The sequence below is a fragment of the Gossypium hirsutum genome, chromosome A09, assembly GCF_007990345.1.
Source record: "Gossypium hirsutum isolate 1008001.06 chromosome A09, Gossypium_hirsutum_v2.1, whole genome shotgun sequence".
In the NCBI taxonomy this organism is placed as follows: domain Eukaryota; kingdom Viridiplantae; phylum Streptophyta; class Magnoliopsida; order Malvales; family Malvaceae; genus Gossypium; species Gossypium hirsutum.
The window spans coordinates 3,763,972-3,787,875 of NC_053432.1; the positions used below are offsets into that span (position 1 = coordinate 3,763,972).

Sequence of the window (23,904 nt, forward strand, 5' to 3'; positions counted from 1 at the left end):
TGGGCCATGATTGTGAGAAAACAGATGAGAGGTTGATGAAATTTTCTGTTATCGGTTTAATTTAATATTTTTAAAGTAATTAATATAAGGTCTATGTCTGCTATTAGACCCTCTACTTTGTGTTGGTTCTCGATTTAGTATCTATATTTTTAAAATTTTGAAATTTCACTCCTGAACTTAAATTTGATCGGTTAAATTACAGGGTAATCTATAAAAAAGCCACTTTTGTTTGTCTCATGTTACATTTTAGTCACTTATGTTTAAGATGTTATGTTTTAGGATCACTTATGTTATTATTTTATTACAAAGTGATCACTCTACTGTTAAGTTCTGTTATCTCTCTAACGGTAATTGTAGGTGGCAGTCCAACTAAATTATATGTGCCAACTTAGATTTCTAGATGGGGTGAAAATAAATTTTTAATTAATTAAAATTTTCAAACCTAAACCTTAACTAGAAAAACGGTTCATCTCCTCTTTTTAATTTTTCTTTTGTCTTTTTTTTTCAATGGGTTTTTTTTTTCATTTGACTGGAAAAACTATTATTAAGATCAAAATAGTTAAAATCAGCAATAAGAAAGAATAATCTAGAATACCCACAAAGAGATTGTGAACATACAAGTTGATTCAGATCAGAAAAAATTTGATTGAGAAATCAATTATTCAAGAATTGTGAAAGAACTAGAAAATATAATAATTAGGAACAAGAACAGTGAAAGTAATAGCCCTTTTCTGGAAATTTTAAAATTAGCTTGAATGAAACATGTTTCTGGTTGCATTTTATGGGATGTCTATTGACACAAAATAAAATACATGTTTACAAAAAATTTCAAAAAGTAGAAGAAAATAAAAAATTTTAATCTAGGGTTTTATTAAACAATAAAATATCTAATCTTTTGTTTTTCAGTACTGAATAAAAGAGATAGAGGAATACAAAGAAGACATACCTGAATCTTCCATTGAATCTATCTTTATGAAGCAGTCAATTTGATTTCAACAATTTTGAATAATAGTTTTTCAGTCAAATGAGAAAAAAAAACCCATTGAAAAAAAAGAGATGGAAGAAAAATTAAAAAGAAAATATGAATAGTTTTTTTAGTTAAAGTTTGGGTTTAAAAATTTTAATTAATTAAATAATTAAAAATCTATTTTATCCCATTTAGAAATCCAAGTTGGCACTTAAAATCTAGTTGGACTGCCAGGTAGGATTACCGTTAGAGAGATAACAAAACTTAACGGTAGAGTGGTCACTTCGTAACAAAATAATAACATAAGTGACTAAAACATAATATTTCAAATATAAGTGATTAAAATGTAACCTGAGGCAAACAAAAGTGACTATTTTTATAGATTGCCCTAAATTATATTATTAGTCTTGTATCGTACGTAAAATTAGAGATTTTGTCCATGTTCTCTAACTGGATTGCTTTTAGTCATTCTATTTTTTTTAATTTTGAAAATTTTAATTTTAATGTAAACTATAATCGTTAAATCTATGTACTAATTTTTGTAACTAGTTATTCATATTTTCGTTAAAAAAATGATTTGACTATTTTTGTCAAATTTAGCTTAAAAAAATAAGAGTCAAATTGATAAAAAAAATATAAATGTTAAGGGTTAAATTTACTATTATGTCATTAGAAATCCAATTTTACTATAAATTTACTATTATGTCATTAGAAATCCAATTTTACTATTGGTAAATTACACTATTAGTCACTAAAATATGGGTAAGCTTTTGTTTTGGTCACTTAACTAAAGAGCTACAATTTGGTCATTGAACTATTCAAAAAATTTTATTTTAACCACTAGGCTGTTAAAATTAATGCTATATAGCTTTTTTTGTTCGTACTAGTTGCACTAATCAAAAGCTCTCTTTCCATTTCTCTTTTACAATTTAGCTTTTTTTTTCTTCATAAAACAACTTTAAAAGGTATGAATCTCCGAACCAAAATCTAAACAACTTTTTTTTTCTGATCTTTGACACTGATCGTCAAATTGAATTGGATCTAAGGTGTGTTCTTCTACTTATCAATGGGTATTGATTTACTGTACTGATTGTCGAATTGTCGCTTGGAGATCACTGGCGAAACTTTAAACAAAAAATTAACAACTCAATGATTTAAATAAAAAAATTTAAATAGTTCAATTAGAGGAGAGCATTCGATCGAATCAAGTGAAAAAATTTCGAATTAATCGAGTTGACAAAACCTATTTTATTATCCTAACTCGATTTGAAATTTTTTTTCGAATTGAGTTGAATTGAATAAAATTATTTTAGTTAAATTAAAAAATAAAACATGTCAAAATAAAATCTTATTTTAATATAACTAATTTTATGTTAAAGCACATAAATTAAAACTCATATATATTTGAAAACTTTTTTAAAGCAAATAATAAAAAAATAATTTAGTATAATAAACTTGAATCATTAATTAACTTATTCAGGTCATCAAAATTATTATTCTAGAAAATTTTTAATTTTTTAACTTTCTTTATATATCTTTTAGATTTTTTTGAAATTTTTATATATATTTTTAAAAAATAGAATATTTTAAATTTTAAAAATTATTTAAAAAAAACTGGTCAATTTTTATTCAATCAATTCATTAAGAACCATTTGTGGGTAGAGATGGGAGTTGGAGTTCAATTTCATTTTCCTAGGAAAAATATCTCTGTTTAGGACAAAAGTAATGGGGTCTCTTTTCACCACAATTTAAAAACGTGGGTTTAAGACAACGGAACAAGTTCTAATCACTCTTTGCCCACCAATCATTTTCTTTTTACCTTAATTTCTTAAACCATTTAAAATCTTCTATTAAATTCCAAATAATCTTCTTAAACTATTTTTTTTAAAGTTTGATTATTGAATTCCAAACGACAAATTAACGATTATAACGATGGATTAGTATTTATCGACGAGTAAAATAAAAATTACTTTAAAAAAGTATATATATGCATGCAGCTAAGACACATGGACAGCCGCCTCAAAATTTGTCCATGAAAATAGGCAACTGATCTTACAAAGAAACCAACATTATTACATGGCATTAGAGTAATTTGAATTTAAATAATTTAAATAAAAAATATCAACACAATTGAAAATTCCAAATGTTTTAAAATTTGAATTGTCCCTAATCGAGTTAATTTCAGTTTTAAGTGGCACACCATTTGAGCCATAGTTGGTTTTAAACATATGTGCAAAATCTGGGCCTTCCATTTGATATGAGGAGAAGATTTGAGGTTAAATGAGAGCCGTAAAATTGGAATTTGCTTCTTTTTGCATTCAGCTGGAAAAGAAGAAGATGGACCACAAGCAAGCAGTTCTCTTCTGCGTCCAATCTTGTTTAGGTTTCTCTGTTTCAGAGATAATATTATCAATCATTGTATACAGACAAAAGAGATTCTTTGCAACACCTTTGTTAAACCACCATTTTCGTTCCGTAGTTATTCAATTTTTATCATGTAATTATTTAAAAAATTTTGATCATTAATCATTACCACGTAATTATTCAAAAAAATTCATCATTAATCATTAAATTATTAATGGGGAGATAATTTGATAGCTTTTAAAATTGGTATTAATACAACTTTAAACCTTCAACATTTATACATTATATCAATTAACCTTCACTATTTACACATTATGTAATTTAGTTTTTTTTTTACTTTTATTTGTGATATTAAGGGTTAATTTTAAAGAATGAGAAAAGATGAAAATTATTATCTTAGATTTTTTTTTGGTATATTTTTTTTATCAAATTTAGTTGTTAGATTTATTATTATTTTTTAGGTTTTTAAGTGAAAGGTTCACAAAGAAAAGAAAATATTAAAAAAAAACTAAAAATCAAGACTAAATTAAGACAATGTATAAATGTTTAGGGTTAAATTTACTATTATGCCAATTTTAAAAATTGTTCAGTCAAAAAATCAAATAATTGGATGACCATTTTATAAACTTTTATAGTTGGGTAACTGCACCACCTCTCTTATGATGTTGACTTATTTAAAATTATGTGTTATTTGTTTGACTTAAATAAATATGTTTGTGAACATCAAGAGTGGGTTTCGATGGGCGGTGCATTTATCTATGGTTAGTGTAAAAACAACTGTAGCGTTGAGATTAGATACTATAGTTGTTAAAACTGATTGTCAATAATGGCAATATAGAACAATCATAAAACAATAAGAATGAAAAATAAAACACATAGATTTTACGTGAAAACCCTTTCGGAAAAAAACTATGGGCAGGGAAGAAAAAATTCACTAATGTTGAAAATCGAATGATACAAGAGGAGTTTCGATTATATCTATTTAAAGGTTGAAAAACTTTATTCTAATCAATGTCAAATAGAAGAAGTTCTATACGAATTCTACTTGTGCAATATAGTCTGTAGCTCAGATCTCCTAGTTTGGCTACTGTATTATTTCTTTAACAAGAATTCGGGTCACACAATTCTAATAGCAACGATATTGCAATGTGAGATAAAAAGTAAGCTAAACACACTGTACTGCACTGCACTGCACCGCACCCAATCACCCATTCAAATCCATCTCGAATAAACATATTCACAAATATTAAATAAATATGTTTATAAACATATAATCAAACATATTTGTGAATAATAAATTAACAAACTTAAATAAATAAACCACAAATAAATAAATTTATTAGTACTTTAGAAGTAAGTATTAACAATTACAATATAAATAAATAAAGTAAAATAATATTGATATTAATAATCGAATGATAAACAAAATTTTAATTAGATTGAAATGATTTATCATACGAGTTTTAAATCAGTTTGTTCGTGAACAAAAATGAATTGAACATGCTTTGTTTATGTTCAGTTGTTTGATAGACGAGTCTCAAAATTTTATTCATATTCGCTTATTTAACTTAATAACGATTATAAGCATGATTATTTACGAACTATTCTTTTAGCGTTTTTAGTGAATTGTAAATGCAATTACAAAAACAAAGAAAATGTAAAGAAATTTATGTGATTTTTATTGCTGTTATTCTGAATATATAGTCATAACAATACTCCCTCCACCAACAAGAACCTGTCTGCAAGATTCCAGTTAGGAAAATGTTGGATCAGTAACTCGATGTCCCTCCCACTGAATAAGTCATTGCTCGACTGAATGAGTAGTCTTTAATCAAGAACTGCAGCTGGTTGCAAAATCAATGTGAAAATAGAATCAGCCAAATCTAATTGTATGACTTGCAGAGCAATCAAACATGAAAAAGAGAAAGAATATGAGCAGAATCTGAAAGCTCCAACTTGTGTATAACTTCAATTGTAGGGGTCGGAGTACTGAGTTTGTGATGGTGCTGTAGGTGAATCGAATTCTAGCTAAAAGGCTAAAGTTTCATATAAACCCAATCTCATTCCTCAAAATGAACCTCTTGTCTACGTCGATCAGCCAAAGATTTCCTTAAATTCTGTTTAAGCAAGGAGAGAACTTTATCGCGATCTAAAATGTAGTTTTCAACTAATGCATTACCACTCGAATCATGTAGGTTGAGGGTGACCATATAAAATCTCAAACGTAGTTATTTGAGCAGAGGTTTTGTAGGTCGTGTTATACCAATATTCGACCTGTTAGAATCAAGGTAAAACTACAAAGAGAATGAACAATGAATAAAGAAATGAATTGAGTGCAATCTGAAATTTATCTATTCTGTATTTCAGAGTTGAAGTCCTTTGTACATTGTTAACATTGTATAAATAGAGAGTTTTGAATAACTGCTCTTTGAACAGACTGCTAGCTGTATCAACTGTTTCAGTTGCTAACTGACTAACTACTCCAACTGATACAAACTAACTCTGTGAACTTTATCATATGATCTCTATCACAACCCATGGTAATTTTTTGTTTCCAAGTGGTGGGATAATCCGCAACATAACATTGTAAATAGGTTATTTTGGTCGCCAGCTTGCGGGTGGTAATCCATGCTGATGACAAATGTTGTGCCTTGTAGACGATGAAGTTCTCGCCATAACTCCATTGTCCTAATTTCAACAGGTATTCCATGAAGTTGAACAAAATCTGCACAAATATAACTATGGATGCACTAAAAAGTTAGACAGTAAACCGATGACATGTCCATATTTGGAGAGCTGATAAAATATCGCCATGATGATAGTTTTGCCTTTGAATGCTGGTAACCCAATAATCAAATCCATGGAAATTCCTTTAAAGACCATCCTTTAATGTAAAGCTAGGAAGGCCCTGCTTATCATGTAACAAACGTTGCTGCAAGTCAAGTAATTCAAGGTGATCTTTGTTAATGGTGTTTAAATCCACCACAACATCAAATTCAACACGAGATAAAGCAAGAAATTGAGAATTCTAGACTCTGGAAAGAGAATCTATTGCACTGTTCTACTTGCTCGGACAATAAACAATATCAAAATCATAGCCAATCAAATTTTCAAGCCACTTTTGTTGGTCTGAAGTTTAAATAACCTGTTCAGTAAGGTTTTAAAGTGGTTGTTGATCAATGACTATAGTGAATTTGCCTCCAAAAAAATATTGATGCCACTTCGCTACTGCTTGAGTGATGGCATGCATCTCCTATGGGTAAGTAAAAGCTAATTGCATTCGGGTACTAAGTTGCTGGCTAAAGAAGGCAATCGGGTGACAATCTTGTGATAAGACAACACCTCCATGACGCATCAGTCTCAATAGTGAAAGGTTTGTTGAAATTGTCTTTCTTAAAGAAAGTTTCTCAGAGGCTTAGCAATTACCGCATAATGGTGAATAAAGCGTCGATAGTAACTCACCAACCTGAGGAACTCATGAATGTCCTTGACGGATTAAGGAGTAGGTTAATTTTAAATAGCTGACATGGTTTCATTAGAATCAAAATTGTTGGTGGAATCTTCATTGTTCCGGGTCACATACAATAATTTCTTCTTTTTTCGTTGTAGTGTTAGCACACTTAGCCTGGATTTACCCAAACCCATGACACTCATGGCAATAGAGTTCTTCCTTCTTCTCTCCCTTGGCCACTTTTTTGATAACCACTCCCTTGAATTTATTCTTGGGAATGTTTTTGGTAACCTCAAATTTCTTGGATCTTCTGGACCGCTTCTTGAATGCTTTGTTAAAGTTCTGAGTAAGCAAAACATTTGTTTTTGAAGATCTTCGATTATAAATGGAGTTGGTCATTGCATATGTCACTTGCAAAACAATACTCCTTTCTCCATCGGCTTTGCTTCATTAACTTCATTTAGAGCCATCTCAAAGGTTTGCAGAGAATATCCTATTAGTTCATCAATCCTCATGCTATCTATATCTTCTTCCTTCTGAATGAAAGTGACATTGATGGCAAACCTCTCCGAGAATGACCTCAACACTTTTTTAACCAATTTTGAGTTCAGATAGTCTTCTTTTAAAGAGAATTTAGACATATCATAAAGCTTTGCATTAAAATCACCAATAGTTTCTAAATATTACATTCTCAAGGTTTCAAATTTTGTGGTTATGATTCACATTTTAAATCGTTTTACTATGTTGATGCCTTCATGAATAGTTTCTAGGATGTCCCATGCTTCCTTAGTAGTTGTCCACTTCAAAGTCCTCTTAAATTCTTGTACATCAACACACAAAAGATAGTATAAAGAGTTTTAGAATTGACGCAAAATGTGTTTGATCAAGTGCCTTAAGTGTAGTATTTTCATCTATGTAGACTTATATTTTTCGAACAAATTGATTTAATAAAATATACATTGATTACATTGATAGTCTTTGTATATTGTTCTTAACGATTTTTTGCACATAAAGCAAATTGGAAGTAAATATTAGCTCACTACTTATCTAATGTTTAACTAATAATAAGCGGTTACGTGGTTGGATTGTAATACGAAAAGACAATTTGCATTAGTAGATAAACCTAAACATGTCCTCAGACTCATCAGAAATGAATAAACTACTTGAAAGATTGATATGTCATCTATTAAGTCCAATTGAGGTGTTGAGCATCGAAGTGGATGACTCCCAAAAGATAGAGATATAGATGTGACTAACTAAACTGACAGTACTTTAGACAAGACCCAAGTAGAATAGATCCTAGATTCGTTTATTGATTTATTCACTTGTGACATTCATAGTGTGGTATACCTTAACTCTGAATGGATGATGGACTATGTATGTGTGACCCGTATACTTTGATGCCCAATGCAAACTTAGGAGTTCTTCCTACTTAATCTTAATCATAGGTGTTCACCATCCAGTGAGGACTAAATGCCATGCTTTTCTCATCAGTGGACTTGATGAAGGCTTTCATTCTTGCCTTCTAATAAAAGTAGTTAGAACCCTTCAACATAGGGGGATGAGCAATTGAAGATTATTCCATATCTAGCAATTAACAACACTGAGAAATATAAGTTAAGTGAGGTATTCTGATACCAAATGTTGAAACATGCAATTGATAGTTGCTTAGGAAAACAAAGTGTTTGAATGAAAGTGATAGCTGCAGTGGCCACTGAAGGTGACATTGCGATAAGAGCAGAGAAAACAAGAACACAAGTTGTTTATGTAGTTTGGTTTCTTTATTGTACGGAGCCTAACTTAATGAGTAAATCTATTATCTTTAATTTCAATACAACAAGTGATTAAAGTTTTATCACACTCTAGTATAACAACCTCACTTTTGTACCTAAAGATCTAAATCACTCACTTCTAAGTTCTCTAGGCAGTAAAGCATTAAAACTTATTTACTATCTCAAATGTACTCACAAAAATAAGGTTCCTCAATGAACAAATAAGTGCTCACAATACTCAATAAAAAAAACCGATACAAGTTTATCAAATATATAAGAGTTTCAAAACTTACAACATATTAGATCAATTACAATCTAACCCCTTATTGAAGATATGTTATCTTGATCCATTCTCCATAATCTAAGGAATTTGATTCAATTCAATCTTTAAGATAAATTGCTTCAAATTGTTTGAATATAAACGAACTTTTAAACTTCTACAATATTAACATCATTTAAAATTCAAAAATTTTCTTTAAAAAGTTATTGACTTCAAACATGATAAACAATGGAATTTGTCACAATGCTAGCCGTAATGGCCATTACCGTTGGCACTTCCCATGCTACTCTAGAGACTTGCCTCAACAAGAGTCACCGTAAAATTTTTCTGATGCTTTTTGCAGCGTTTTCTCTATTATATGTGCAAAAAAAAACCGTTGTTGTCTGCAACATTTGTTGTAGTGGCCATAAAAAACCTATTGAGCAAATTGAAACACAACACAAATACAACACTAAGAAAATAATTAAAACACAACATTACTACACGGTAAATCAAAATTTGCACAAAATAAATTATTAAAATGTAAAAAAAAATTATATAAATTCATAATATTTTGAATATGCTAAATATATATATTTCTTATTTTTGCTTCCTATTCCTTATTTTCCCCTTTTCTTTAATTCCTTTTCCATAAAAAAAATTGAAATATCCAAAATAGCACCTTCAACCTTTTTAATACCCAACCATAGTTTTCCTAAGCAAGTTCATCCGAAATAGAAATTGAGCATTCTCTTTGCTTGAAATACTGTTACACATTGATACCTCTCAAACTGAAAATTGACTATCTCTCGTGAATAGCATTGTAAAGGTGAGTAAAACTCGATTCTGTTTGAAAAAAATTAAAAAAATTTTAAATTTCGAGTTTCGAGTTCAAGTCAAGTTAAATTTTACAATTCAAATAAGTGTAAATATTTTTTTGGTCCCTGCCAACTTAAAAAATGAGTAAATTGATCTCTCGCTCAACAAGAATAATAAAATAATTCAAAATAATTTTTAAAATTCAAAATATTTATAAAAGTTCCAAAATTTATATATTTTTTTGAAAGATTATAAAAATTCTACAAAATATATAAAGAAAGTTAAAAATTTAAAAATGTTCAAAAGTAATAATTTTGGATACCTAAATAAGTTAATGATTCAAGTTTATCATATTATAGTATTTTTTTTTGCTTTGAAATTTTTTTTAAATATTTGTTATACTGTAACAATATTTTAATTTGACATGTTTAATTTTTTAAGTTAACTTAAACAATTTCACTCGATTCGACTTGACTCGAATTTTATTTCATTTGATTCGATTGGAAAAAATTTCAAACCAAAATAGAATTATAAAATAGGACTCTTAAACTAGATTAACTGAAAAAATTTCACTCGATTCGATCCAACGCTTACCCAACCTTCAATTTTGAAGTTTTATAGATTTCAATTTGCTTTGAAATATTGCAGAACATCTATCTATCTATTTATTACAGAAACATGCTGCATGATAAAACTGTCCGTACGTCTGATTGTTTGTTGCCACATTCCACCTTGTTTTTACCATAATATGCAACTCTCCATCCCTTTTTGCATGCCTTAGTGCATGCAACTTTACATATGTGCCAAGTGAGGAACCAAAGATTTAGCATCACCATAATGTTGGCTTAATACCTTTCTTTAGTATATGTATCATTTTTTATCGGTTTAGCTTTTATATTTTATTTCTGTTATCAATTTGAATCCTATACTTTACTTTTATAATTCTTGTTACATAAACTCAAATTCCCGTTAAAAAAATTGAATCTAACCAATGACACTACCACATGTAAAGAAAAAATGAAAAATTCACTTAAAAGCTAAAAAAAAAAATCATTAAAGTTCCAAAAGAATAAAAATTTTAAAAAAAAATTTAAAAATCGTAATATTTTTTTTGAAAATTATAAAAAATTAAAATTATAAGTATACAAAACTTCAAAAAAAAATTAAGAAATAAAAAAATTTAAAAAATTGTTTGGAATTTTAGGTTTTTTTTATTTAGAAAATTTTAGAATTTTATGAAAACTTTTAATAATTTTATGGTATTTTCACTTAAAAAAACACAAAATTCCTTTAAAATATCAAAAAATTCATAAAAATGCAAAAAGATCCCTAATATTTAAAAAAACCCATAATATTCTTAAAAATATTCATAAATTCTAGTTTTTTAAAAACCTAAATTTCCAAAAAAATGCATTTTTAAAATTTTTTTTATTTTTTTAATTTTCTCATACGTATTGTACAAGCCCAATTTACGGGCCCAAAATTAAACCAAATACCCCAAACCCAATTACAAATGAAACCCTAGCCCAATAAGCCCAATACCCAAAATCAACAAATAAGAAAAAAAACCCTAAATCAAGCTACTGCCGCCTCTGACCCCTGTCCAATCGCCCCATGCCAGTTGGCCACCCACTCCACCGCCCCAGTCAGTGCATCCACTTGCGCCTGTAGAGAGATGAAGAAAGGACAGTAGAAACAATAAAAATTTTTCATTGTAAATGGCTATAAAAAGCCAATCAATAACCATTGTTTCTTTTTCGGCATTTTTGTGAGAAATAGAAACAATACTCGACTTTAAAATACGAACAGAAATTAGAGAGTAAAAAGCACACAATAGCAAATCAAAAAGCATCAAATCGGAAGAAACGAAACACATAGAATCAAAATAAAAAAACAAAGGTGATTTTATTTTCTTTCAGTTTATTTCTTTATTTCTTTTCTATTTTTCGAGCCTTCTTAGTCGCATATATATATAATATAAACAAAAAAATAATAATATAAAAAATATAAAAAAACTAAAATTTTTTAACTTTTTCGAAAATCCGGCCATCTTATCCGGCCACCGTGTACTGTGGCCGGTGACGGTGGCCGGCTGAGATCCCCCGGCAGTCTCCTTGCCGGATTCTGGCTTTGGCCAGAGAGAATAGAGAAGCCCCCCCTTTTTTTTCTGAAGCAGAGAAAACTGAAATTTTTACAAAAAAATCTGCCTTAAATAGCCAATCAAAACGACGTCGTTTTGGTCAGCCTCCTTAAGACCAAAACGATGCCGTTTTACCCTTTTGCCCATGCACCGACCCAATTCGACCCGACCCGCCAACAGGATCCGCGTGTTTTTGGAAAAGGGGAAATTTGCGTGCGTGGTCCTTCCCTCTTTTTATTATTTTGTAATCAAGTTTTTTTTATTTTTCAATTTTGGCCCATAAATTTTTCTGGATTCTAGTCCGGTCCCTACTAAACTGCGCGTTTTGAGGGGAAGGTGATTATTTCCCTTTTGGTCCCCCCATGTTATGCACGCGTCCGGATAGGTCCTCCCCTTTCTTTTTATTTTGAATTCCCCCCCCAAAATTTTGATTTTAAATTCAATTTAATCCTTTTTCGCTATTTTGATGTTTTATTATTAAAATTAAGTGTTTTATCATTTCCTTATTATTATTATTATTATCATTATACTTATACTTATATTTATTTTATTCTAATACCATTTCATTACTATTTCCATTATTATTATTATATATATGTACACATCCTTTTACCACCCTTCTTTATATACATATATTATAAATATTATTACTATTATTACTACTATATTTTTATTCCCTCTATTATGTATTGCCAATATATTATTACTACTATTGTCACTGTTATTATTATTATCACTCGTTATTATTTTCATAACTATTATTTATACTCTATTATTATTACTTATTATTTTATTATTGTTATCTAATATACTATTATTATCACTATTATTATTTTACTATTGTAACTTAATATTTTTGTTATTATTATTATTATTATTATTATTATTAAACTAATTAATTTCATATTAATTGTTATTATACTATATACTTCCCTTTCTATGTTTATTCGCTTATTACTTTATTACTAATTAACTTAACTTATTAATTATTATTATTACTATTATCAATGTTGTTATTACTTTACTATTGTGTTTTATTGTATTCCAAATGTTATTCTTATTTTCATTATTATTATTATTTCTATTATTCTTTATTGTCATTATTGTTATTATTATTATTATTATTTTTATAGCTATTATTTTTTAATATCACTATTATTATATTTAGTATTATTTTTACTGTTATTATAACTACTACTATTATCATTATGGTTTTTCTTTTATGCATTTACTTTTTTTATATAATACACTGATTTTATTTTATTATTTATTCGTTTATACTCTTATGTAATTTCCGATTTTGAAATTTTTATTCTTTTTTATTTATTTTGTATCATTATTTTGTTCCACATAATACTTATTTATATTTATACCATCATTATTATTTAATCTTTTTAATTATAAGTTTGTTCACACATTTTACATAATATTTATTATTTTTATTATTATTATTAAAAAATAATTCTACACACTGTTTCTTTATTCATTTGTTTATTTACTTATCCCCGATTTAAAATTAGATTTACACTATAATTTGCTTTATTATTTCATTTATCATCATATTTATTTCATTTTTATTTCGTCATGTTCTCATTATTTTATTATATATGTCTCTATATATCTGCAAGTTTATGTTATTCGTCATTATTATTGTATTTATATCATCACCTTTGTTATTATTATTTTACTATGCATATTAATGCTGCAATTTGTTTCACCATGCAATTATGATTACATTGGTCTTTTATTCGACGCACATAATTGTGTTTTCTAAAATAAAACAAGTTTCGTATTTAGGTAATCTGAGACAATCGTGCCCTAACTTACTGGGTTTCAATTTTTCTCATTTAACCTAAATAACGGAATATTCTTTTAAATCGCAATACGAGTTTTGAAAAATTCTTATTCTCGGAGGTACGAGGTGTTGTGTCCTAACTTACCGGGTATGACATTTTGTTACCCCGAAATAAGATTTTTTGCAAATAAAGGCAATGTTCGGTGTTCGGAAATTCGAGGAAACGTGCCCTAACTTACTGGGTTTCGATTTTCCTCGTTCACCCTAACTAACCGAATATCCTTTTAAAAGAGGATAAAATACCTTAATTTTAAATAAAAGGCAAGCTCAGCCTCAAAGTTCGAGATGTCGTGCCCTAACTTACTGGGTATGATATTTTATTACTTCGAAATGAGAGAGTCCTTAACATCCGTTTTGATTTATTTAATCATTTCTTAAATTAGCATTAATACAAAGAGGGATCGTATTCTAAATTCTTTCAAGTTTTCAAATTTTCGACAACAAAGACACTAATTAATCAACTAGGTACCAATTTTTGGGCGTATCGAGGGTACTAATCCTTCCTTGTGTGTAACCGACTCCCGAACTCATTTTCTGATTTTCGTAGACCAAAAATTATCGTTTTAGTAAAGCTTAACTTTTATTAAAATGATTAATTTGAGGTGACCCTATCACACCTCATCAAAAAGGATTGGTGGCGACTCCTCTATTCGTTTTCATTTTCAAAATCTATGTCGATTCCTGTTTTCCAAAAAAAATGGTTACGATACGTATAGTTTAAAAAAATATTTACAATTTTCAAAAATAGATTATGATTTTTTATTTTTTTTATAATTTTCTAAGTTTTAATATTTTCTAAGATTTTTAAGGAATTTGTGATTTTTTAATTTTTCTTTTTCTTTTTAAATTTTTTTGACACGTGATAGTGTGTCATTGATTGGTTTAATTTTTTAATGAACACGAGCTATACATAATAAAAGTATAAGGGCCAAACTAATAAAAACAAATATTACAAATACCAAAATAATAATTTAGCTATAATATAAGGATCAAAAGAGATATTAACTCTTAATTTTTTTTTAAAAAAATGTTCATATACTTAACAATCATAATCCTATGGTAATATACATATATGTGCCAGATATTCCTCCCATTAATGATTACAAATTTGGCAATAAGTTTAAAACGGGAAATGAGGTTTTCATTTGGGTGAGACTTAGTGCACAGTCCGTATATTTATTCACAAATGTGGGCAGTAGATTATTATAAATATAATAATTATAATTATTTTACGAAAAACAAATAGACTTTTTAAACTTTATAAGTAGAGTTAGGAGTTGACAAATGAAAAATAAAAAATAATTAAAAAAAAGAATGTATAATAATTTTTTTAAAAAAGTTTAAAACCACCATCAGCGTACCTAATATTAATCTATAATTTTAAATATAAAATATTTAATAAATTAATTTAATTTTTATAAAATTTTAAAACCACCTTAAAATCATAAATCCTAATTCAAAAACCCTAAATCCTTAAATATAATTTTTAAAATTAATTAAAGAAACAAAAGGAATTATATATTATGATTTTTAATAATGGTTTACCATATTAACTTGATTGTTTACTATTTAGTCCTAATAAATATATTGTTTCGAATATGGTGATTTCTAAATCGACAAACATATTTACTTCAAATTGATAATGAAAAAAATTAAAAGATTAAAAATTTTATATCTTTATCAATGAATAACAATCTCCAACACCATGTTAAATTTACATGTATAATTAGTAATTTGATATAAATGATACTTGAATTGCAGTTCATATGTATATATGAAACTCTAATTTCAATTTAAGTACACACATTTAAAGGATAAATATATACATTAAATTTCACATCAAATTAATATAATTATTTGTCTATTTAATATATCAATGTAATAATGTTAATTCGATAATGCTATTAGTAATTTATGGAAATTAAATTAAATCAAAATTTTATGTATAAAATTGCACAAAACGAAGTTCTTATACAAAATTGTACATTAAATCAAAGTTCTTGATACTTTTGATATTTATCCCTAAAAAAAAATCAAATCAAATACATTTTTTTATTACGAAAAAAAAGGCTACATGCTACATTTACTAAAATTTTCCAACAAAACCTACGACCGATATTATAATAAAACCACATAACTTCGAACAAAGACTTTAAAGAATCCAACTAGAAACAAGGTGGAGGATTTTGTCGGCCAAAGGAACGACCTTTAACGTATGAACACGAAGATTTTAAAGGACCTTCACCTCCAACACTTGCCAAATTAACATCAGTCATCACTATGTTCTTGCATGGAAATTTTTTACTACATTCAAACGAAACTGCAACTTGAGAACTCGAAGTTCCCCATATGTTCCTATATGTAACATCTTGGATTTGGACATGAGAAGCTGTCTGAAAAAAAAAGAACGAGAGAGACAACGTTGGGTTATGTCTGATCAATAATGAAAATTAGCCCAAATTATGATTAATTAAAATTACCTCTTGATTGCATGGAGAGTGAGGGCAATATGTCTGGTCAACAATAATTGGGTTTCTAACATTCTCCATAAAAATGTCTTGAAATAAAAACTTTGAAGCAGTGATTGCATAAGGAGATTCCCATGATTTGATTCTAACACCATTGTCTGTTCCATTGAGGGTACATTTTCTTACAGTCACACCATTAACATTCTCTTCATTTTTATACTTACCAAGGCTTCCAATGCTGATACCATGTCCAGGACCACAATAAACATAGGACACATCAATGTTGGAGCTTCCAGAGATGATGGCGATACAATCATCACCTGTTCTTATTCTAGAGTTGGTAATTCGAATGTCAGCCGACCGGCTGATCTTGATTCCATCGGTGTTGGGACTGTCGGCAGGAGCTAACAAATCCACTTTCGACACGTTTACATTGTTGCAACCGTAGATTGCAAGATGAACATTTTTACTATTGACTGATCTTATTGATTCAATCCTTGAATTTGTCACAAAGTCGAATTTAATTGACTGAAATTAAAAGATATTATTTTAATTTATACCCAAACAAAAAAAAAAATGGATAAAATTGAAAGAATTATACTCACAATTGGAAGAGGGTCACAATTGTTGGTCTTTTGACATTTGTTGTAAGGCCAAGCAGAAGGTCCCTGACCATCCAATGTTCCACCACCTTTAACTATTAAGTTATTTACATGTTGAAATCCTATCCATTTCTCAACATTGGAATAAGGTCCATTTGGAGCCTTTAAATCTCCACTGATTAAAAACATTATTGGTCCTCTACAAGGACCTGCAAATTCAACTGATCCCACCATGTACACTCCTTTAGGTATATAAACTATAGAACCTCCATTCTGATAGCAAGCATCATTCCATGCTCGAAGAAAAGCCTAAAAATGTTCACGAATACATTATTATATAATTTAATTGAAAAATAGAAATAAAAAATATTGGTACCTTTTTATTGTCTGTTCGGCCATCAGCAATGGCTCCGTAATTTTTAACATTCAAAGTTCTTACACCTTGAGCTATAGTGAAGGAGACAAAGAAGAAAATTGAAAAGAAAACAATTTGGAGAGCCATTATTGTGAATGTTGCTATTTGTGTTTAATGTGCTCCATTTACATGTCGTTATTTATAATTTTAATGAAGTCTTTCCAATTTTAATTAATGATAATTAATCTTAATTAACGTGATTGAAGTTCCTTAATCAACTCTTAATCAAATTTTTTTTGGAAGGATTTTTTTCCTAATTTATAAGTAAATATATCATTGGTCCAAAAAAGGTAAATAAATCATGAACCAGCCATCAAGTTAAAAAAAAATAACCTTGAATAACGACAATTAATATCATGTCTAATTAAATATTTTTTTATATATAAAGAAGTTAAATCTGAATATTTATAAGTGATTTTCCTTCCTAATTTAAAAGTATTTTTTTAAAAGTTTGATAAGTTTTCTAAACTGAAGCAATATTATGGATTAAAATTATTAATATCATTAAATGATTAGCTTTCCTCTTCATTTGTTACCAAAAGACTCTCAGTATTCCCCCAATTTTTAATATTTTATGTTTCAGTACCCTTGAAATTACTTTTTTTAAAAGTTTAATTTATAATTTAATACACGTATTTTAAACACTATTGTATATTTTGGCATATAATCTCATGCTTACAATATAATGGTTGCTTCGTGCAATACCTTTTAATTTTAAACAAAATTCATTTGTGCAATGATTTAATTTTTTTTAACCCAATGAAATTAGAATAATTAAATTTTGCGATGAGTTTTTGTATTTTGTGAAAGTTGTGTATTTAGTTCTTATATTTTTATTTGATCAATTTAGTGCATGTACTTTTTAAATTGGTCAATTTTAATCTCTATAATTTTTAAATTCTAAAATTTTAGTTCTAATCGAAACAATAACAATTTAATACGTTTTGTTAAATTCAATTACTAGTCTTGTACTATGTGTACAATTGTAGATATAGTCCATTTTCTCTAATTGGATCATTCTAAGTCTCTATACTTATCGAATTTTGGAATTTCAATCTTGACGTGTAGGGTGTGCCTCGTATTCTTTTCTCAATTAAACTTTGCTATCTTTTCCAAGTTAAGCTTTGATTATTCCAAGGATATTTTAATATGATTAGAACTCTAATAGTAGCCTATTTAAAGGGGCAATTATATTCCTATTTTGATGTGCCAATTAGCGAGAGCTTTTCCTTGAAAGCGATAAGATGTAGTCGTATAAGAGTTTTAGTTAGAGTTTCATGGTAATTATGGAGAGTATTTTATACATTTTTGTGAGTGCTCTATGAGGTTTAGGGTTTGTTTATCTGTTTGCTCTTTGAGATTTTGAACTTTGTATTGAGGGTTTGGGTAATGTACATGTTGTACATTTAGGTTATTTTCTCCATATTGTATTCTCGTTTGTTTACTCATTAGTGAAAAGTCAAAACCTCCTTTACCCGTGGTTTTTCCCTCTTTGAGGGTTTTCCATAAAAAATATTAGTGTTCATTCTTCTCTACTTTTACTTGTTCGTTGTTTATATGGGTCAATCCCCAACAAAATGGTATCAAAGTTAAGCTCATCTTTCATAGATCGACTTATTTAGTGACACAACAACAATTTTGGATATCGAGAAGTTTGATAGATCATAAATTTCAGTTTCTAGCAGTTTTGAATAATTACGAAGGTAGATAATATGGTTGAGGATAAGGATGATGATTCGTTGCTCTCTAAATAATCTGATTCAAGGTGGAGTTTGCTCTCTACATAATCTAATTCAAGGTGGAGTAGTGTTAGATGTCAAGCATATGCCTGATTTAGAAAAGAATCTCATCCCTTTTTGGTTTTAAGGACTCAAATGGTTCGCAAAATGTTTTGATGTAAGGTTGGTCGTAGAGGGTTACAGCTAGGTGGAGATAGTTGATATTTACTCTTCTGTCCGGGTATTACCAGCCCTTGTTTCATTATACAACTTTGATTTAAAGACTAAGAGTCTTCCAGTTTCCAAGTTTGAGCACGATTTAGACTTGGTTGACATTATCCAAAATTTGAGTTAGGCCCGTGACGAGGAGTCCAAAAGAAGACATGATAAATATGAGTCAAGGTTGAGATTTGAGGGGTGTGCCTCGTATTCTTCTTTCAGTTAAACTTTGCTATCTTTTCCAAGTTATTTGATTATTCCAAGGATATTTTAATATGATCAGAACTCTAATATTAGCCTATTTAAAGGGGCCATTATATTCCTATTTTGATGTGCCAATTAGTGAGAGCTTTTCTTTTAGAACGACAAGATGTAGTCGCATAAGAGGTGAGAGTTTAGTGGTAATTATGGAGAGTATTTTATACCCCTTTTGTGACTGCCCTATGAGGTTTAGAGTTTTGTTTATCGATTTTCTCTTTGAGATTTTGAGCTTTATATTAAGGGGTTTGGGTAATATACATGTTGTAGATTTATGTTATTTTCTCTATAATTTACTATCGTTTGTTTACTCATTAATAAAAAGCCAAAGCCTCCTTTGCCCATGGTTTTTCTCTCTTTGAAGGTTTTTCACATAAAGTACTTGTGTTCGTTCTTCTCTACTTTTATTTATTCATTGTTTATACGGGTCATTTCCCAATAAACTAGTATCATAGCTAGATTCAACTTTCGCAGATCGACTTGTTCGGTGACACAACAAAGATTTTGGACATCAAGAAGTTTGATAGATCATAAATTTTAGTTTCTGGCAGTTCGAATAATTACAAACGTAGCTGATGTGGCTGAGGATAAGGGTGATGATTCATTGCTCTCCACAAAATCCGGTTGAAAGTGGAATCATGTCAGATGCAAGATATGTGCCTGATTTAAAAAAGAATCTCATCCCTTTTTGGTTTTAAGACTAATTAAGCTAACTTAATTAACATAATTTAATTAATCTAATCTATCTATTAACTTTAATTAATGGGAGTTGACATCATCATCTGCTAACTCTCGATTATAAATGGTTTAATAACCATTTTGGACCTTTGGCTAACTACTATTTTAATCCTCAAGTCTTTTGTCAACTAAAAATCTATAACGATTGGATTTTTACAATTTAGTTCTTGAGCCTTAATTAGACACAATTTCAGTTAAATCGCTTAGCCATTTTACAATTCAGGATACACTAACTCAATAAATACCCCTATTTAATATTTAGGGACTTGGTTTACGAAAATGATGCCATGAAACTGTAATTTGTGATATCACTGAAAACCAGATTGTTACAATATGTACCATTTTTCTACTGGTACTGGTGTATACCAATATTAATCTATTTTGGTGTACCTTTTTAGACTAACCGCTATTTTTGAAAAATATTTAATATATGTATACAAAATATGTTTATAAATATTAAATAAATAAGATTAAATCAATTTCAAATAAAAAATAATCATCAATAATGTAAATATTAATAAAAAAATTACAAATATAAGCAATTATTCAACAAACACCCCAAAATCATTTCATACTATGGATATAATAATTTATCATTTGATAAATCCAAAATAATTAAGAACAAAAATATTTCAAACATTCAACCACAAGATTATCTAATACTAACTTACTAAACATATAAGAGTTGTGAGTTCAATGTGTGAAATAACTTTTTTTTTTTATTTTGTTAATAGCCTCAACTATGCTAGTTATCAAAGGTTTAGTATTATTATTATTATTATTATTTATTCAAATTTCAAACGGTAATAAAATTATAAAAGTTCAAAGACAATGTTAAATGCTAAGGCAAAACATGTCTTGACCGGTACATGGCTTTTCATTGAGATTGACCGACCGTGTGCATAAGGGAGTGTTCTACAGTGAGTTATATAGTGTGGAAGGCATGGCCGTGTAGGTCACACGGCCTGGACACACGGGCATCCGTGTGAGTCTTAGGACATAATTTTTCCAAAATTCGATTGTTATATGGCCTAAGGTAGTCTACACGGCCTGAACACATCAGCGTGTCCTAGGCCGTGTGAGTACTGGAGCTAATTTTACAATTTTAATTACAAGTTAGTAAGTTACACGGGCAAAAGACACGACTATGTACCCCACAGAGCCTCTCACACAGGCGTGGGAGAGGCGAGGAGTAACACACACGGCTTGACACACGACCGTGTGTGCCACACGGCCTGGACACATGGGCATGTAAAGATTGGGCTCAAATTTTAAATCACACATGGCCTAAAAGAGTTGCACATGGGTGTGTGACATGGCCGTGTTGCCCAATACGGGCCTTTACACGACAGTGTCACCCTTTTTAACCCTTAAACCTTAATTTTTATGGGTTTTGTCTTCTTCCTTCTAATCCCCCAAAAACCAAAACCCTAGCCCCTGCTCTTCACAGCCCCCCTGATGCTGCCAATTGCCATTCACCATCTCTCCCACCGTACATAACATCCTTTCTCTCTTCTCCCTCGTGTGACAACCCCTACCCACGAGCCTTCCTACTCTTTCATTTTCCTTTCCAGCCACCCATAACCAAACTCCCCCTCTCTCCTTTCTTTTTTCCCTCTTCCCTTCGTCCTTTTTCTTTCTCCACTCCTTCCCATTGTAACCTTCCCCCTAATCAAACCCCTTCTCCCCCACCCCCATTCTCCCTCATCCTGTCTCCCTTCTTTCCCCTTTCCTCTTCATTTCCTTCTGCCCCACCTTCAAGCTGCGAACCATCTTAAACCCTCCCCCTCCTTTTCGAAAAACAACCTCTACTCCCCTAGCTCTGAGACACCCCCTTATCACCTCACCTTCCACCATCCCTCTGTCTCCGTCGTAGTCCGTACCTCACTCGACTTATAACACCCTAATTTTTTCAAAATCCCGAAATCCCTGTGACACAAATACATGTCTGCTTCAGTGGTTAAGTGTCCTGGGAAGAGTCTGAGAAGTCTTGGGTTCAAGACTTGGTTTGAGCAAAAATTTTACTCCTTATTAACCAAGCCCTTGTCATTTGATGGTAGGCTTCTTAATTTAATGTAAGGGTTTCAAGTTATAAAAAGCCTACTAGTCTAGTGCCAAGTAGCGTGTGGGCGTGTTCTTGGGGTTTGAGGATTGAGGCTTAGCAGTGCATAAGAGAATTATTATTTTGCTGGGTGCATTGTGGGAGTGTCCTAGTTACCAAAATTGTTAAGGTTTGAATTAATTGTTGAGGAGTGATTTTAGGAGTGTTAGGAGGGTGAGAAGTGGGGAGATTTTGACGGGATTTGGCTAATGTCCGGTTAGAGAAAAAAGTAAGATCCGATTGAGGGAGAAAAAGAGTTGTACTGAAGTTGGGAAGTATGGGCACACATAGTTTCGACTGAGTTTGGCTCTCAAGTTTTGGTTTTAGGGGCATTCTTTGTTTTGGTAGCCGATTATTTGGTTTTCCTTAGGGTGTAGTGCGGTTTTGTCTACTTTGCTTTTAGGGTGAAGGTTTTTGCTATTACTTCTATCTCCTTCTGGCTGAACACTCATTTTTTCCCTCTTTCTCAACTATACTTCTTGAAACCGAGTACTTTTCACCCTTCTCTTTCTCTCTTTATCTTAACTGTTGTAGCCGAACATCCTATTTCCTTTTTATTCTCCCGGTTGCTAGGTATTGGTTTGGAGCCGTTTCTCTTCTCCTCTTTCTCTCCCAACCGATTATTGATATTTGGCTGAATATCTTGTTTTCTTTTTGACCAATAACTATTTTTCTTTACAACTAAAGGACAAGCCAAATATTACATCCTTTTCTTTTACTTTTTCCCTTACGATTTTAGCCTATTATTTTTTATTGGTGTGGGTAAGTGGTAATTCTTTTTCTCTTTCGGTACACTACTATTTTCATTTAACATCTTACAATATTGCTATTTCCTGATTTAGGTACAATCATCCCCTTTGCCACTACTATATTGTGTAGTCGGTTCTTCTGTGGGTAGGCCGATTACTTTTAACAATCGTTCTTAAGGTTACGTGGTGGTAAGTTTGATATTTTTGTTACAGTATATTTATTTCGCTCATGATGAAAGTTAATAAAACTAGGATGTAATACAGATTCTTGTCAAGGTTTTGGAAGTTAATTGTGATCACTGGTTTAAAGAGGGAGTAAACCATACTTGCTCAAACAAGGTAGGTAACGTCATATATTGAGGACTAAGTGCTTGTAAAAAAATGTCTAACCCTAATGGTTTAAAGACTGACATTGGATCGTGTTGAATGTAGATTGGTGTTTGTGAGGATTGTACTCTTTTCGCAAACAAGTATGTAATCACACTGCAAAAACTGCTAAATGGCAAAAGTCGAAAAATTGAAGAGTGCATTATTGACTCCACACGGGCATGTGGCCACCTATGTGGCAGGTCAAGTAGTAAAACGAGGCCGTACTATTGATGAGATGGCCATGAGTGATTTCATGGGCCAAAACGATATTAGGCCATTTTAGGCCAAACTGGGCTGTGTGGGCTAAATGGGGTTGTGGGTCCACATGGACAAATCACTCAAAGTGCAGTAGAATATGGGCCAGGCTATGTAAACTACACGGCTAAGGCCATTTCTAGGTTATGTGGGCCATATGGGAGTATGGGCCCACATGAGCCGCAATATGGGCTTGAGGCCCATTATCACTGATTGACTGTTAAGGTTGCACGAGTCGCCTACGACGACTGTGGACCTACTGTTAGGCTGGTAAGTGTACTTAGACCCTATACGGATGAAATGACCATTATACCCCTATGAGGTAAATTGACTGAAATACCCCTATATTATGTATGATTATTTTTGAGCGTGACTTTTTTGCATA

At 30.2% G+C, this 23,904-nt stretch overlaps 1 protein-coding gene across 1 annotated transcript; it reads right to left on the reverse strand.

Moving 5' to 3' along the window:
- Positions 1 to 11,207: 11,207 nt before the first annotated feature.
- Positions 11,208 to 17,199, reverse strand: LOC107889862 (exopolygalacturonase). Its single transcript, XM_016814411.2, has 6 exons — positions 17,074 to 17,199; positions 16,701 to 17,006; positions 16,108 to 16,623; positions 15,867 to 16,020; positions 11,696 to 11,814; positions 11,208 to 11,297 (listed from the first exon to the last, which is right to left on the reverse strand). Exons 1-6 carry the CDS (start codon positions 17,197 to 17,199, stop codon positions 11,208 to 11,210), a joined length of 1,311 nt encoding a protein of 436 aa, XP_016669900.1.
- Positions 17,200 to 23,904: the final 6,705 nt, after the last annotated feature.